Genomic DNA, 15,817 nt, shown 5'->3' on the forward strand with positions numbered 1-15,817 from the left:
AAGGGTGGCCTCTCTACGCTTCCTGATGGTTTACCTCTCTCACCTCCTCAGCCTTAAACTCAAAACTCATCTCACTTCACTCTCTGGGTCCTCCCGTGTCTGGCCCCCAAGTTACCGACTAAATATCGTTTATTCAGGGACCCTCAAGGGGTGATACGCCATTACGTTGTGTGTTCCACACCGCAGAGCCAGTATTACCTGGCCGAGAAACACCTTTTCAGCACCATCCCTGAACTCATTAACTACCATCAACATAACTCTGCAGGTGAGTATCCGAGGCAGCCCAGAAGGGTTAGAAACACCCGGAGAAACCATTCAAGACAGAAGGGTGAGAAGTGTAGTCACACGGGGCAGTCAGAATTAGTTATGAAAGTTAATCCCTGTGATGCTGGATAGAGTTCTAGTCAAGATATAACCACTAGGGGATTGACTGTTTTTTTTTTTTAAATGTAGTGCCAGGGACTCGAACTCAGCATTTTAGGCAAGTGCTCTTTCACTGAGCAATTTTCCCAGCCCTATTTGTTTTTATTTTTTTTTCTTCTTTTGGTTTTCGGGACAGGGTTTCTCTATGTAGCTCTGGCTGTCCTGGAATTTGCTTTGCAGACCAGGCTGGCCTCGAACTCACAGAGATCCGCCTGTCTCTGCCTCCTAGTGCTGGGATTAAAGGCATGCACCACCGTGTCCAGCTTTTTTCATTTGCACATAGCTCACACTATGTTATTCAGGCTGACCTGGACCTTAATCTACAGCTCAGGCTGTCCTTGAATCCATGACTCTCCTGCCTTAGCTTCCTGAGGTGGGAGTACAGGCCTCACCAGGCCTGGCAAGACTATTTCTCTGCTTCCTTCTTAACATATTTTTATTATTTAAATTTTTTGTGTGTTTGTGAGTGTGTGTCTGTGTGTGTATGGTTGTGTGCCTATGAGAGCAGATGCCTGTGGAGGCCAGAGACATTGGATCCTCTGGCACTCTAGTTCTGTGTGTGCTGGCCACTGAATTCAGTTCCTCTACGAGAGCAGTGTGTGCTCTTAACCACTGAGCCACTTCTGCAGCCCAGGACTAACTTCCTGTTTGGTGCTAAGGACACATAATGAAGAGACTAGTGACTAGGAATCGGGAAATATTCACTAGTAATTATTCATCTTCCTGCCATGGACTCTGGTAATTCACTCGGTTCTAGAAGCAAGTAAAATTCCGAGTTGAGATCCTCGGCCTGAAAGAACATTCAGGTTAGACAACAGCAGAGCACAGTTTCTAAGCACCCCCAGACCAACAGATGAAAGCTGGGGAGCCTGGCGAGGCCCGAGCACTTGGGGATGCTTCATTGAGAAAGTAGGATGTGAGCTAAGGCCAGGCTGGGATGTGGGAATACATTCTGTCACTGAGTAAGAAGGCTATTTCTTTCTGTCTTTTTTTATTTCTTTCAGATTGTTGTTTCTATTTTTGTCTTCTTTTGAGATAAGGTCTTGCTATCTTGTCATGTAGCCCAGGATGACCTCAAACTTACAGCAATCCTTCTACCTCAGTCTCTCGACTGAGGGGATTACAGGTGTGAACCACCATACCCGACAATAAGGAATCTATTTCCATTATTATTTTCCTTTTTTTTGTGCTGAAAAACTTGTGAGGAAAGAAACCTTCAGCAAACAATGTTGATTGGTGGAGATCTGGGATTCAAAATTACTTAGAAAGATTCACACTAGAATTGTAAGAATTTAAGATGTGCAAGGAATTCCCATGCCCTATGCTGACATAACCTCTCTGTTTCAGGACTCATATCCAGGCTGAAATATCCTGTGTCTAAACAAAACAAAAATGCACCTTCCACTGCAGGCCTGGGCTATGGTAACGGCTTCTTTCTGTAGATTTGGGTGGGCTGGAGTTACAAGAATTACCTCAGTAGATCTTGTCTTATGGAATGTTCTTAAGATGTACCATTTTGTGCCAGCTGTCTCTAGGAAAGGCTAGACAGAACCAAGATATTTAACAATTTTCTCCCCCTAGTGGTTCCTTCTGGTACTGCAAAAACAGATTCAGAAAAGGATTTATTACTGATGGTTAAATTTTTTACATTTATTTATTTGTGCATGTGCACACAAATGTGCATTAGCACAGAGATGTAGGTCAGAAAAGGACTTAGAGTTGTCTCTCTCCTTCCAAAATGTGGGTTCAGGGGATCAAACTCAGGTTTTCAAGTTTGGTGGCAAGCACCTTTACCTACAGAGCCAACTGACCAGCTTTTATCATGTAAAAAAAAATCAACATCATTCATGAGTTTATTAACTGTCATTATTAGCCTAATCATAACTGAGTTTTGGAAGGTGGTTTCATTTATCTTATTGCCTTTTGGCCAATTTGTACCTAAAATCCCCAGATTCCTCTGACCAGTAATCCCCTCCGTTTGAGATTTATCTGAGTAAAGAAAGGTAGATTAGTACTCCTGAGAATTCACCCTTTACTGTTTTTCCTATTTATCCCCTAGTAGGGAATCTTGTATAGTGTAGGCCTCCTCAAAGATTCACAACAAGACTTTGTTGGTAGGATCATGGGAAATTGATCCAAAGGACCTGACCTTCTTGAAGGAGCTTGGAACTGGACAATTTGGTGTAGTGAAATATGGGAAATGGAGGGGCCAATACGATGTGGCCATCAAGATGATCAGAGAAGGCTCCATGTCTGAGGATGAATTCATTGAAGAAGCCAAAGTCATGATGTGAGTTACGGCGTACAGTGCAGTTGTAGAGGGAAGGAGTCTAAGAACTGTGCTCTAAGATGACTTCCAGTGAGGGGAACTTGGGATCAGGGCCCTGAGGTTAGCCTTTTGAGGGGTTGTCTTAAAGAACTGCTAAGGTGCTGGGCGGTGGTGGTGCACGCCTTTAATCCCAGCATTCGGGAGGCAAAGCCAGGTGGATCTCTGTGAGTTCAAGGCCAGCCTGGCCTACAGAGTGAGATCCAGAACATGCTCCAAAGCTACGCAGAAAAACCATGTCTCAAAAAACAAACAAACAAAAAACCCACAAAAAAAAAAAACTGCTAAGGTAACCATTTCTTTGATTTAGATACTGGTTGAGAATAGTGTTGGGCATGTATATGGGCCCTCTCAGTAGCACTTTGGAGTAGATGTACAATGTTCAACTTTCAAAAGAAAAGATGATTCTAGTTTTATCTATTGTTATTTTAAGCTTGGACTTGTTTCTTGTCCATTTGGTAGGCTCCAAATCCCTGCTCACCCTCACTTTTGAGGCACCTTTGGGGTTCGTGATGGGAAGAAGAAAATAACCTTGCTATTATGTTACCTTATCAGATGTTCTATGCTAGGCCCATCCTTTTCCTCCCCTGCCCCTTTATGAGCGGTCTGCGGGGGCAAGACGGGAGGACTAGCTCCTTGCCTCTCCTGTAGGAATCTTTCCCATGAGAAGCTGGTGCAGTTGTATGGAGTCTGCACCAAACAGCGCCCCATCTTCATCATCACTGAGTACATGGCTAACGGTTGTCTTTTGAACTACCTGAGGGAGATGCGCCACCGCTTCCAGACTCAGCAGCTGCTGGAGATGTGCAAAGATGTCTGTGAAGCAATGGAGTACTTGGAGTCGAAGCAGTTCCTTCACCGAGACCTGGTGCGACCTCAGAAGGACTGGGGTGGGGGTCAAGGGGTGGGATGAACATCGGAAGACATAACATACACTGTTGAGGAGGGTGGCAAGGGCCAGCGTTTAGACTTTCTCTAGAAAACATTACACATTAAGTGTGCATCTGCCCCAGGGTTGAGCCCATCAGTTGTCTCCAGCCTCAATTTCAACAGGCCTGCCACTTACCCTGAGTCCCTGTCACTTATGAGCAAACACTACCTATTCTAGACCTTGAGAAGAGGAGCAATCCTGTGTTTCCCAGAGGGACCGCTCCTGGTACAAAGTCACCATTTGAGTCATTTACATCAGAGTCACAAACAGGACCCATGGATCCACTTTGATCCACTTTTCTTTTCTTTCTATTCTATTCTATTTTATTTTTGAGACAGGGTTACATGTAGACCAGGATGGCTTTCAACTTCTGAACTTTCTCTCTCCACTCCCAAGTACTAGGATTATAGGTGTGCATCACCACACCGGGTTTATGCAGTGCTGGGAATTGAACCCAGGGCTTTGTGCTTAGCATTCTAACAACTGACCACATCTCCTGCTCTCTCATTTTTTAAAAGATTTATTATGTAGTGTTCTGTCTGCATTTATGCCTGCTGCCAGAAGAGGGCACCAGATCTCATCACAGATGATTGTGAGCCATCACGTGGTTGCTGGGAATTGAACTCAGGACCTCTGGAGGAGCAGTCAGTGCTCTTAACAGCTGAGCCATCTCTCCAGCCATCTCTTGTGGTTTTTAAGACTCTTTTATTATAGTTAACATACTATAATACTTAAAGAGGAGCATTCTACATTACAAAACAACTGTACTTTCCAGTTTCTCTTGAAAATCTAGACCACCTGAGAAGTCAGGACCCACAATCTCACTGTCCATGCTAATAGTTACCTGGCGCTGGGATGCAACTCTCCCCTTCATAGCAGGCCTGTGTGCAACACTTCCTGCCGTCTCCACCTACTCCACATCACTCTTTGCTTGCTTTCTTAGCCCCTGGAGGCATCAGTTTGTACATCTGTTTCTTTTAGCCAGATGGAGACTCAAATTGCCCTGTCTCCCTGCTAGAAAGGAAAAAAACAAAACAAACTTGCCCAGTGTTTCTTCTGGATTCTCTTAGCAGTTCAATGAAGTGGAGTGGTCCGAGTGAATGAAATTGTTCTGCAGGCTTTATTCAGGAATGCATAACAGGTTGCTTGCTCTCCATGTGATGGAAATGCAGCAAAATTTCTCAGGATCAGTCAAGTAGGCTGCCTCACCCTCATAATCTCAGCACGTTCGAGACCGAAACAGGAAGATTCCATGAGTTTGAGACCAGCCTGAGCTACATAGTGAGTTCTAGGTCAGCCTGGAGTACAGAATAGGATCCTCTCTCTAAACAAACAAACAAACAAAAAAACCCCACAAAATTAAGGGCAAGGGAGATAGTTTTGTTGGTAAAGTGCCTTCAGAGTAAGAAAAAAGAGCCAAGTTCAGATCCTTAGCACCCATATAAAAAAGCCAGGTATGGCAGCACACATCTGTCATCCCAGCACTAGGGTTTTGGGCAGAGACAGGCAGATGCCTGGAGCTCATTGGCCAGCCTAGCCCAATCAGTGAGCTCTAGGTTCAGTGATATTGTCTCAATAAATAAAGTAGCAAGTGATCAAGGAAGACACCTGATATCAATTTCTGTCCTCCACATGAACACACATAAAAACTACATGCACACACACAGCACGTGTATACACACACATACACGCACGCACGCATGCACGCAGGCGCACACACCTCTGTAGCATCGAATAACTCCTATTAAGTGGAAAGTGCCTTTAGCTGAAGGCCACGAGTTTTCCCAGTTTCATTTTGCTGCTAGGCAGAAGCTTCGAGTCTTTAGCCTGGGGGCCAAGGGTGTCGTCTCAATGGTGTCTATTGTACTGCAGGCAGCTCGAAACTGCTTGGTAAACGATCAAGGAGTTGTGAAAGTGTCCGACTTCGGCCTGTCGAGGTGAGTGTGCCTTTTTTGTCTTCCTATATATGATTTATTTTGGAAAAATGACTGTGCTATATAGTCCATGGTGGCCTCAAACTCGTGAGCATTCTATCTTGCCTCAGCTTCTGCACTGCTGCGGTTACAGGTATTGCTACCACATCTGACTTTCTCATCCACTTGAAATGGGAAAACAACAGAGAACTAACAGGGAGGGGCACGGCATAATTTTTAATCTCTGTTTTCTTGTTCTGGTCTCCTTTTTGTGTTTTTGGTTTTTGAGACAGGGTCTCTCTATGTAGGTCTGGCTATCCTGGAGCTCACTATGTAGACCAGGTGGGGTTAAAGGCATGCACCATCATGCCTGGACTTTCTGTTCTCTATATAGTGTCTTCTAACCTCTAGGTATTCTGAATCATTTAGTTCATTTATTTCTCTCTTTCTCTCTCTTTTTTTGGGGGGGTTGTTATATTTCTTATCTTTTTAGTGTAGCCCAGGCTGGTCTGGAACTCACAGCTATCCTCCCACATTACCCTGCCTTAGTGTCTTGACTCATGAGGGGCACCCTGCAGGTATCTGGGCAGGGAAGTGAACCCTCCAAGAGATGAGATTGAAAGCCTGGTGCAGATTGACTTTGTCAGCCTGGATCAGACTTTGGGGAGTCTAATGCCCGGCAGTCCACTGTCAACATATTTAAAACACTACAATTTGGGTAAAGGCTTCCAGGAAACCATCAGTCCAGTTCCAGGTGCACGATAAAGCTACATAGAAACTCCTTTACAAAGTACGTGTGACCATGAGGGTGGGTTCTATAGCTAAAAGGCCTCGAGTCTCGTGTGGTCTCTGACTGATAGCATAGAGGTCATCAGCTCATAAAGTACATGTGACATCCCCCCTAAGGATGGATCATGGTCTAGGGAGGGAAGAGTCTGGGATAATCATTCTGGGGGATTTGAATGAGGTCTGCCTCTATAGCAAAAGGTGGGTGAGGTCTGCCTCCACAGATAGCAACAAAGTCTCCAGTTTGTTAACAAAATCCACTCCCAGCCTTCCGGACAGAAAAACGGGTATTTTATCTCCTCGGTTGAGAAGAGGCCCCTGTGTGTTTAACATTCCTGTTTTCCGTAGTGCTCTGTGGGTGTGAGGGCCTTGGTGCCCCCACCAGACTCCACCTCTGGAGTCCTGGGACTCCAGGCATGCACTGTTACCCCCGTATACCCCCGTTCATCCTTTCCTTCGCTGTTGTATCCCTCTTCTCCTTTCCTCTTCTTCCTCCCCACCGTCCTCCCCCTCTTCATCCTTCTCCTGTTTCCCCAATTTCTTAGCTTGCTATTCAGCCTGCTGACTTTCTTCCATTACTCCTTTCTGGGTCTAACCCTTATTGGCTACTGCAGAATGAAAGAAAAGGAGAAGAAGAAATGCAGAGAAAGAAAAAGGTGGAGGAGAGAAGAGGACAGAAGCCCTTATTAGGTTTTTTTTTTTCTGTTTATTTTGACTGTAACCATATTGTGGATCAGGAAAGCTAAATCAGAAGTCTGGATGGAAGCAGAGCCTGATGGTGCAGGCCTGTAATCCCAGCTACTCTGGAGGATCAAGTAGTGTCGTGATTGAAAGTTCAAGGGGCTGGAGAGGTGGTTCAGTGGTTAAGATCACTGGCTGCTCTTCTAGAGGACCTGGGTTCAAACCCAGATTCCACCTATAGCTCACAGTTAACTGGGCAGTGGTGGTGCATGTCTTTAATCCCAGCACTCGGGGGCAGAGGCAGGTGGAGCTCTGTGAGTTCAAGATCAGCCTGGTCTACAGCGTGAATTCCAGGACAGCCAGGGAACACAGAGAAACCTGTCTCAAAAATAAAAAAATTAAAAAAAAATTAAAAAGTTCATGGCCAGCTTGGGTAATTTAGTGAGACATTGTTTCATTCATTTAAAAAAAAGTACAAAAAAGGGCCAGAAGTGAGTATCACTAGTAGGGTACTAGCCTGGTATAGGCAAGGCTCTGGGTTCAACCACACAGAGGACAAATGAATACTTTTCTAAAGAAAAAGAAACCAAAACGGAAGTTTTGTTAAACGTAACATTTGTAGACTGCATTGGCTGGCCCGCAGAAACTTTTGAGAAAGCATGTAAATGTGTCTTTGTGCAGCCCTCCCTCATGGGTGGGCTGAGAAGACCCGCGCACATATCAAGCTGTCTAAATCTTAAGGGCAACAAGTCTTGACTCCCTTGCAGGTATGTCCTGGATGATGAATACACCAGCTCGGTAGGCTCCAAATTCCCAGTCCGATGGTCTCCACCGGAAGTGCTTATGTACAGCAAGTTCAGCAGCAAATCTGACATTTGGGCTTTTGGTAAGTAGATGCCAACATACAGGTTAGGGTGCGGAGATGGCTCCGTGGGTAAGCCAAACTGCTTCTCATGCAAGCCTTACCACTCGAGTTCAGATCCCCAGAACCCACTTCAGATCCCCAGAACCACATAAAAACTGGAAGCGGTAGTGAATACAGCTGTTAGCTGCAATCCACTGTGCCCCTGCCGGCCGACAGGAGGCAGAGGCTGGAGGATCACAAGTAACTCAAGGGCCAGATAGCCCGTAGAATCTACCCGAAAAACAGCAAGGGAGCTCCCTGTCTCCAACAAGGTGGAAGGTGTAGATCAACACCCATGGTTGTTATCTGACCTCCACTGTATGCTGTGGTGTAGATGAGCACACACACACACACACACACACACACACACACACACACACACACACACATTGGTGAGGAGAAGAGAGAATATAGATTATACAGCTCAGAGAAGAACATAACAGGACAGTTCAAATTTGCATTCCCATTATCACTCATCTGATCCTTGGGGGCTTCTTATGTGTCAGGAACCATAGGGGTTTCTGAGGACAGCCAGCGCAAACTGGACATAATCTGTGTTTTCTTAGAACTTACACTATATCCTGGGAAACAAACCATTCATTATTCAATGGCTTCTGAATACTGATCATGTACTAGGCATTCTGCCAGACCCCAAAGCTACCGAGACAAACAAGACACAGCGTCTCTTCTAGGGGAACTAATGGTCCAGCATAGTGCAGCTCTGATAACCATCAGTGCAGCCAGGACCATGGCCGTTGTCTGAACAAAATGCAAAATCCACAGGGGAGAAATCAGCTTCTTCTAATCTTTACGCTTCATCTGGAAGGACTAGGCCCCAAGTATTAAAAAAAAACAAACAAAAAACGACTGAATGCTCGCCTCTCTCTCTCTCTCTCTCTCTCTCTCTCTCTCTCTCTCTCTCTCTCTCTCTCTTTCTCTTTAATCTCCTAGGGGTTTTAATGTGGGAAATTTACTCCCTGGGGAAGATGCCATATGAGAGATTTACTAACAGTGAGACGGCAGAACACATTGCTCAAGGCTTGCGTCTCTACAGGCCTCATCTGGCATCAGAGAGGGTGTACACCATCATGTACAGCTGCTGGCATGAGGTGAGTGTTGCAGTGGTCGCTCTCAAACTGTTCCCTGGAATTTCCTTACTTCCTCATTGAGCTGGCCAGTCCCCTCTCTCCATGGTCACTTGTCAGCTGGGCACAGACTTGCAGCTGCATGTGCTTTCTTACTCTGGCCTGAATCCGAATCCTCTGATGGCTTTTCCACGCCCACCCTACTCTTCGATAGAGTATCATTAGCAGACCAGACCCTAGTACCTATATCAGCTTTAAGAGTGGGCGGGGCGGGGTGGTGGTGGTTGGGTTGTGGGACCATACGGTCTTCAAAGGCACGCAGGTAAACGGGCATTGCAAAGTCTGTAATCATTATCTGGGGGCTCCCCTTCCACTTTCCTAGCTGCCAACCTTTTCTGGTTGAGGGTTTAAATGAGGCTTTAAAAACTCTGTCGCTTAGAAGGGACCTAAAGTCGTTTTTGTTTGTCTGCTTTGGTTTTTGGGTTTTGATTCTAAAATATTTTTAAATTATTGATTCTTCTTCGTGTATGGGTATTTTGCTTGAATGCATATCTGTGCACCACATTCATACTTGCTGCCCGTAGAAGCCAGAAGAAGGCATCAGGTCCCCTGGAACTGGAGTTATGGACAGTTGTGAGCCACCATGTAGAAACAGATAAAAAAAAGAGTAATCCTCAAAATAAAGTTTGTATAACAGCCAGGTGGAAGTGGGGATAGGAAGTCCTTGCCTGATTTATGGAAAGAGATGCAAGGGATAAGGCAAAAGTTACTAGCATTATGGGCTGGAGAGATGCCTCAGTGGTTAAGAGCACTGTCTGTTCTTTCAGAGGACCAGGGTTCAATTCTCAGCACCTACACAGCAGCTCAAAACTGTTTGTAACTCCAGTTCCAAGGACCCGACACCCTCACACAGACATACATGCAGGCAAAACACCAATGCACATAAAATGAAAATAAATTTATAAAAAATAACTTGAGTTGCTAAAGATGAAAAGCACACAAGGACTTTATGGAGACCTGCTTTTTCATTTTTCTTCTTTGTGTGTTATCAAGAAGATATGTGGCTAGGTTTTTAGTACATAGTTAATAAGCCTAATACTTTGTAATTTACTACTGGCTTCTTTGTGGATTCTGGTTTCTACACTGTAACACTTGTCTGTTTTCTTTGGTTTTAGAAAGCAGATGAACGTCCTAGTTTCAAAATTCTCTTGAGTAACATTCTAGATGTCATGGATGAAGAATCCTGAACTGGCTGATAAGCTTCGTGGACCTACTCCTCTCTCCTACACGTCCTAATTCCACTTTTTCTGAGGGCTCCCAGGCTCACGGGCTCTGTAGCCTTCCATGCTCCTACTGAATACATAAAGGCCCCTGTATATCGAGGAATGCCTTTCTTCTTTCAGTCCCCGGCATAATGCTTCTGAGAAAAAGCCGAGGAATTTCTGTGCCTGGTATTGCCCGTAACTTCAAGACTCCTAACAGACTGAATTTGGGATGGGAACATTTTGGGGGAGGGAAAGATGAAATTAGCTCCACTAGATGTCTAACAGCTTGTTGGGTAAGTGTTAAGAGTGTGGGGGCAGGACAGACTGAAATGGTGCCATTAGAATGGGAGGGATGGATTGTTTTGATAAAAATAAAATTATTGGAAAGAGTGAAGTTATCTCCTATTTTAATTCATTACACAGCCGCCCTGAAGCTCCCTGTTTGAGAATTGCAGAAAATCGTGTGTTATTAGTTTGGCATATTCCTAATCTATTTGAGACTTGCAGAACACCGTGTGTTATTAGTTTGGCGTATTCCTAATCTAGAACTCGACCGAATCCACATCTCACCCCTCTTTCTCCTGTTAAAGCCCGCCTCTTAATTGTAGAGGAACCCACAAGCCTTCCACCGTGCTTGGCACACAGTAGACATACAGTATCATTTGACTGGATCTTAGGGACAAACTCAGCCAGATCCTCATTTCTCTACATCAAGAGAAAAAAACCCCATCAAAGAACTGGACCCAGGGGTCCAGGGTAGCCAGTTCATTCGCAGAAGAGTTCTGGCTGGGGGCAAAGTCAACGCTGAGAAAGCGCGGGCCAATTTGGAAGTGGGCAGGGCGGGGTTGCAGGGCCGGCCCTCCACTGGACCACGTGGTGTGAAGTAACTTCCTCTTTTCCTTTCTACTAGTCTTTTCTTTTTGAATCTCCGCTTCCACGGCGCCGCGGCGCTGCAGGCCACGGCCGGGCGCTGCCGCTGGGGTGCGGCGGGGAGCGGATCTCCCCCCCCCCCGACCCCCCGCGGAGACAGCGGAGCGCGGTGGCCTGCGGGGAGCAGGCAGAGCCGGCCTGGTCGCCTGTCCCGCGCCGACGCAGTGAGCTCACAGGGCGGTCCCCAAGGCGGGGCAGGGCGGCGCGCGCTGGGGGGTGGAGGAGGGAGGTTGTGGTTCCGGTTCCGTCACCCAGACACGTGAAGGTCGGCAAGTCGGTTCTGTGCTCGCCTCGGCCCGCGTGGTCGCGCCGGGATGGATTCGTCCTCGTCGTCTTCGGGCGCGGGTTTGGGCGCCGTGGACCCGCAGTTGCAGCATTTCATCGAGGTGGAGACGCAGAAGCAGCGCTTCCAGCAGCTGGTGCACCAGATGACGGAACTTTGCTGGGTGAGGATCCCTGGGCTTGGATCTGGGTGCTGTGCCTACTTTCCCTGTGCCCTTGCCCCCATGGGACTTGCTAGGATGTCGGGAACTTCAGAGTGGGTGGTCTTGACTGCACTCTGGGTTCTCAGATTCCTTAGGCCGAGTCTGAACTTCTCTGGAAGACCGTAGGTGCAGAGAGAGGGTTGGGACTCACAGGCTCACACCTCTGTCCCACCCAGCACTCGGAGGCATCTGAGGTTGAAGCTGTTGTGCTGGCCTTTAAGACTGATCAGAAGCCCCAGTCCTGGAATTTTAGGGTGCCCGAATCCCAGAGAGCCCATGATTTATTTCTGGACTCCTCGGGATTTATCTAGCTTACCCAGTTATAACCCCTCCTGATGAAAAGACAAGCGGCTCCAACTCATTAAGTATAAAAGTGGCATAATCTCTCCCAACATACACATTTATTTGCTTGCCATCACGGTGAGTTGTGTAATACCAAGACATTAAGGTCTGAAGGTTGAGAAATTGAGTCGGCTCAGTGAGGGGACTTTGGCAGAGGGCAGAAGGCATTTGTTTGTAGCTGAGATCAAAGTGTTCTGGTTGCCAAGGACAAGCACACTGCCCGCCTGTGACATAAAAACTTAAAGAATTTAGAGGCCAGGGATATTATTCGTTGGAATTAGAGAGACTCTAAGTCTTGTGTATAAAGCAGAGAGTCATGAATGAAATTTATTACAAAGGTTTCTAACTATAATACAGACATTGATTTACTTGGTCCTTTTCCTGTAAACTTATGGATTGCTGGACTGTGCTCTTTTGAAATGCTTGGATTAATTCTGGATTGCCTTGGATCAGAGGGCTTCAATTCTTTGTTTTGACTTTTTTGTTTGTTTGTTTTTGAGAAAAGTTTTCCAGTATTCCAAGCTAGCCTCATACTGAATGGATAGCTGAGAATAGCCGAAAGTGACCTTGAAAATGGTTTTCCTGCCTCCTCCAGCTTTTTATTCTTTTTTTTAAAATAGTTTCTTTTGAGATAGGGCTTTGCTATTTACTTTTGGCTGGCCTGAAATTTATAGAGATCTTTTTCCTGCCTCTGCCTCCTGATTGGTGGGATTAAAGGTATTCACCACCAAAATATGCTAGGTTCTTTTTCTTTATTCTTTCTTTTTCTTTTTTCTTTTTTTCTTTGTGTGTGTGTGTGTTTGAAACAATGTTTCTCTGTGTGACAGCCTTGGCTGTCCCGGTCACAGAGATCCTCCTGCCTCTGCCTCTAGAGTGCTGGGATCAAAGGCGTGTGCCACTGTGCCCAGCCTCTTTTTCTTTTTTAAAAAAGTCTCTGGTCATGTTTGGGTGGGAAGTAGTGTGGTTAATGACTGCTTTAAGAATAATGAACTAGGAGAGGAAGAATTCATTTTCTTCCAGTGGTACAGCCAACTGAAGTTTCTCATGCTCCCATAGAAGAACCTTGTGTGCTCATGCAAGCAACCCAAAACTCAGTGGATCATAAAGAAAGGGTGTACACTAGGGAGATGACTTGTTGGGAAGTAGAGGGGATTGAGAGGGTAAATGGGAAATGTGATCAAATTGTATCATATACATGCATTTCACATGTATGAAATTGTCAGTGTGTTTTGTAAATCTGTGAACTCCAGTTTCCCACTCCTCCTGGGGGCATACAAGAACCTTTGGTACATGTTGGGTAGGATGGTACAGTCCCAGAACTTGGGAAGCAAAGACAAAAGGATCTGAAGTTCCCGGGAAGTTCCCGGCCTGCTTGGCCTACACAGAGAGTTCCAGCCACCTAGGCCTACATAGTGAGACCCTGTCTCACATGACAAACTACTCTGTCTTAAAGAAATAGGCTTAAAGAGTGTTGCTTCATAGATTTTCTTTGTTGATTGGTTTTAGGATATCTAACTAGTTGTTTTGTTTTTCCAAACAGTTTCTCCATGGCCGGCCTCAAACTCAGATCCCTCTGCCTCTCAGGTGCTGAGATAAGGTGTGTGCCGCCACCACTGCCTGAAAAAGGTTATTTCACTTGTATTTTTTTTCCCCCGCCTCTTTTCTCACTCTGTTATATCCAAGGTGTGCCATTTTCTGGCCCATTGACTTTGAGCATACTCTGCCAGAGTTTCCACTGGTAAAAATGAGGATTGATAATGGTGTTTTCCATTGACTTGTTGCAAAATGTAATGTAAACCTGTGTCTAATTGTTTGACAATTGGTAAGATGCTAAATGTGAAAATTTTTTATTAATTTTTTAGTAAAAAGGCAGGGGCTTCATCATGGCATATGTGTTCTTAACGTGGATTTCTTGCCTCCCTTACAATCTCTTTTTCTCCTCAGTCTTCTAGTTACATCACATATGTATAGATACACACATGCTATGCAATTTTAAGTCTAGGTGTTCTGGGTAAGAGAAAACACAGGTCCAAATGTATTAGCAAATCAGATGCTTTAGGTGAAATTACTCCTGTAAGCAAAAGGCTCTTGTTTGCAAGTTCCCTTTGTGATTCTGTGTCTTATTCTGAACAGGAGAAGTGCATGGATAAGCCTGGGCCAAAGTTGGACAGTCGGGCTGAGGCCTGTTTTGTGAACTGTGTTGAACGCTTCATTGACACGAGCCAATTCATCTTAAATCGACTGGAACAGACCCAGAAGTCCAAACCAGTCTTCTCAGAAAGCCTTTCTGACTGATCTCAGCATTACCTCTTTGGAGAAGTAGTTCAAGAAATGAAGAGCTGTTGATGGGATGGTTGAAGAAATGGCTACGGGGCGGGGGGATTGGCTCCCAATTTTCTTTATCATCTTGGGACGTCTTGTCACCTGAGAACGAACAAAGACCAATTTTTATGTATGGGAGTTGAGAGTCATGTGTATTTGGTTGTGTTTTTAAAGCTAATCGTGTGAAAATAATTGACAGATAAATGAAATTATGAGATGCATATTACTGTATATGGGACTAGGCTTTCTCAAGGTCCCTTAACTGCTTTATATGATTTTGATAGTGGAAGTGCTTTCTATAATGTGATAGTGGGACCACGTAGGGTAAATCTCTATTTGTATGGATTCATTTCTGATTTTTTAGGGAGATCTTTGCATCAGAAAGAGTAACAGTGGGGAAATAACCTGGCACTGTTGAACCATGAGCTTTCTTATCTTTAAAAGTTCGGCTGTCAGAGCTGAAAAAATTATGGGTGTTGATATAATCCAGCCTTTTAGGTTGTCTTTCTCCCCTATACTGTGATTTACTTAAATATCAAATTGAAGATATGGTCTCAAGGTAGAACGGGCAGCCTGAAAATCTAGAGGGCTTTAGATAGTTATAAAGGAATCTAGCTCATGAGCATAATTCGTACTACTAGACTGCCACAGGAGGAAGTTCACCTACTCTGTATATCAGGATACAAAACCTTCACAGATGTGCCTAAAGAGATGCTAATGATTTAGGCCAGTCAGAAACTAACAACAGTTTCAGGTAGAGGTGCATGCCTGATGTCAGTCATAAATTCCATTACTGTATTCTTTCTTTCGGTCACTGAAATAAAAGCTCTGCAAGATCAACTTGTGATGGTGAGGCTTTCTATTTTGGGTTTTTATCTGCAACTCAGATTTCATGTGGGCGCATTTCAAGACAGAAATGTAGTTAGTCTCTCCTAGAGGTCCCTGACGTTTTGTGAGAAGAAAGTACTTTCAGATGAGATGAGAAGGGAAAACAACTTCTGTGCTAACACTTAGGTCTCTGATAGAAGAGCTTATATCGAATTCCCCTCTTGTTTTTAAATCCTCATGGACTGGAGTGTAGACCTAAAGGAAAACTGCTTAATACAAATCCATGAATGTGGGCAATTACCTGCTTCTAGCATTTCCTCATAGGCACCACAGGGAAATTTTTGCAATTGTGATGAAAATGTAAGTCAACAAACTAAAGTGCCTTTTCCAAGCCAGCCTCGCTGCTTGGTAAGAGGGATTCAATAGAAGCAGCCGGAAGGCTGAAGAGATTAGTTCTAGCCAAGGGAGACATAAAGGTTTCAGTGTAGTAAGATTCATTAAGAAACAGCACGGGACTGGAGACATTGCTCAGTGGTTTAGAGAGCACTTGCAGAGGACTTGGGTTCAGTTCTCATCCTTACGATAGTTCACCGCCA

General features: G+C 45.0%; 2 protein-coding genes across 4 annotated transcripts in view; both read left to right on the plus strand.

Moving 5' to 3' along the window:
* Positions 1-10,708, plus strand: part of Btk (Bruton tyrosine kinase) — a 42,213-nt gene extending 31,505 nt beyond the window's left edge. For all 3 annotated transcript variants that reach the window (XM_076561848.1, XM_006986431.2, XM_016005010.3), the window contains exons 12-19: positions 138-265; positions 1,771-1,845; positions 2,542-2,713; positions 3,401-3,617; positions 5,553-5,617; positions 7,828-7,946; positions 8,916-9,073; positions 10,225-10,708. In XM_076561848.1, the coding sequence (XP_076417963.1) occupies positions 138-265; positions 1,771-1,845; positions 2,542-2,713; positions 3,401-3,617; positions 5,553-5,617; positions 7,828-7,946; positions 8,916-9,073; positions 10,225-10,296 (1,006 nt within the window). In that variant the 3' untranslated portion in view covers positions 10,297-10,708. The remainder of the gene's footprint in view (positions 1-137; positions 266-1,770; positions 1,846-2,541; positions 2,714-3,400; positions 3,618-5,552; positions 5,618-7,827; positions 7,947-8,915; positions 9,074-10,224) is intronic.
* A 754-nt stretch (positions 10,709-11,462) lies between these two features.
* Positions 11,463-14,531, plus strand: Timm8a (translocase of inner mitochondrial membrane 8A). Its single transcript, XM_006986430.4, has 2 exons — positions 11,463-11,690; positions 14,205-14,531. The coding sequence occupies exons 1-2, from the start codon at positions 11,559-11,561 to the stop codon at positions 14,364-14,366; spliced, it is 294 nt and encodes a 97-aa protein (XP_006986492.1). The 5' UTR covers positions 11,463-11,558; the 3' UTR covers positions 14,367-14,531.
* Positions 14,532-15,817: the final 1,286 nt, after the last annotated feature.

Source organism: Peromyscus maniculatus, chromosome X, assembly GCF_049852395.1.
Source record: "Peromyscus maniculatus bairdii isolate BWxNUB_F1_BW_parent chromosome X, HU_Pman_BW_mat_3.1, whole genome shotgun sequence".
NCBI classification, from domain to species: Eukaryota; Metazoa; Chordata; class Mammalia; order Rodentia; family Cricetidae; genus Peromyscus; species Peromyscus maniculatus.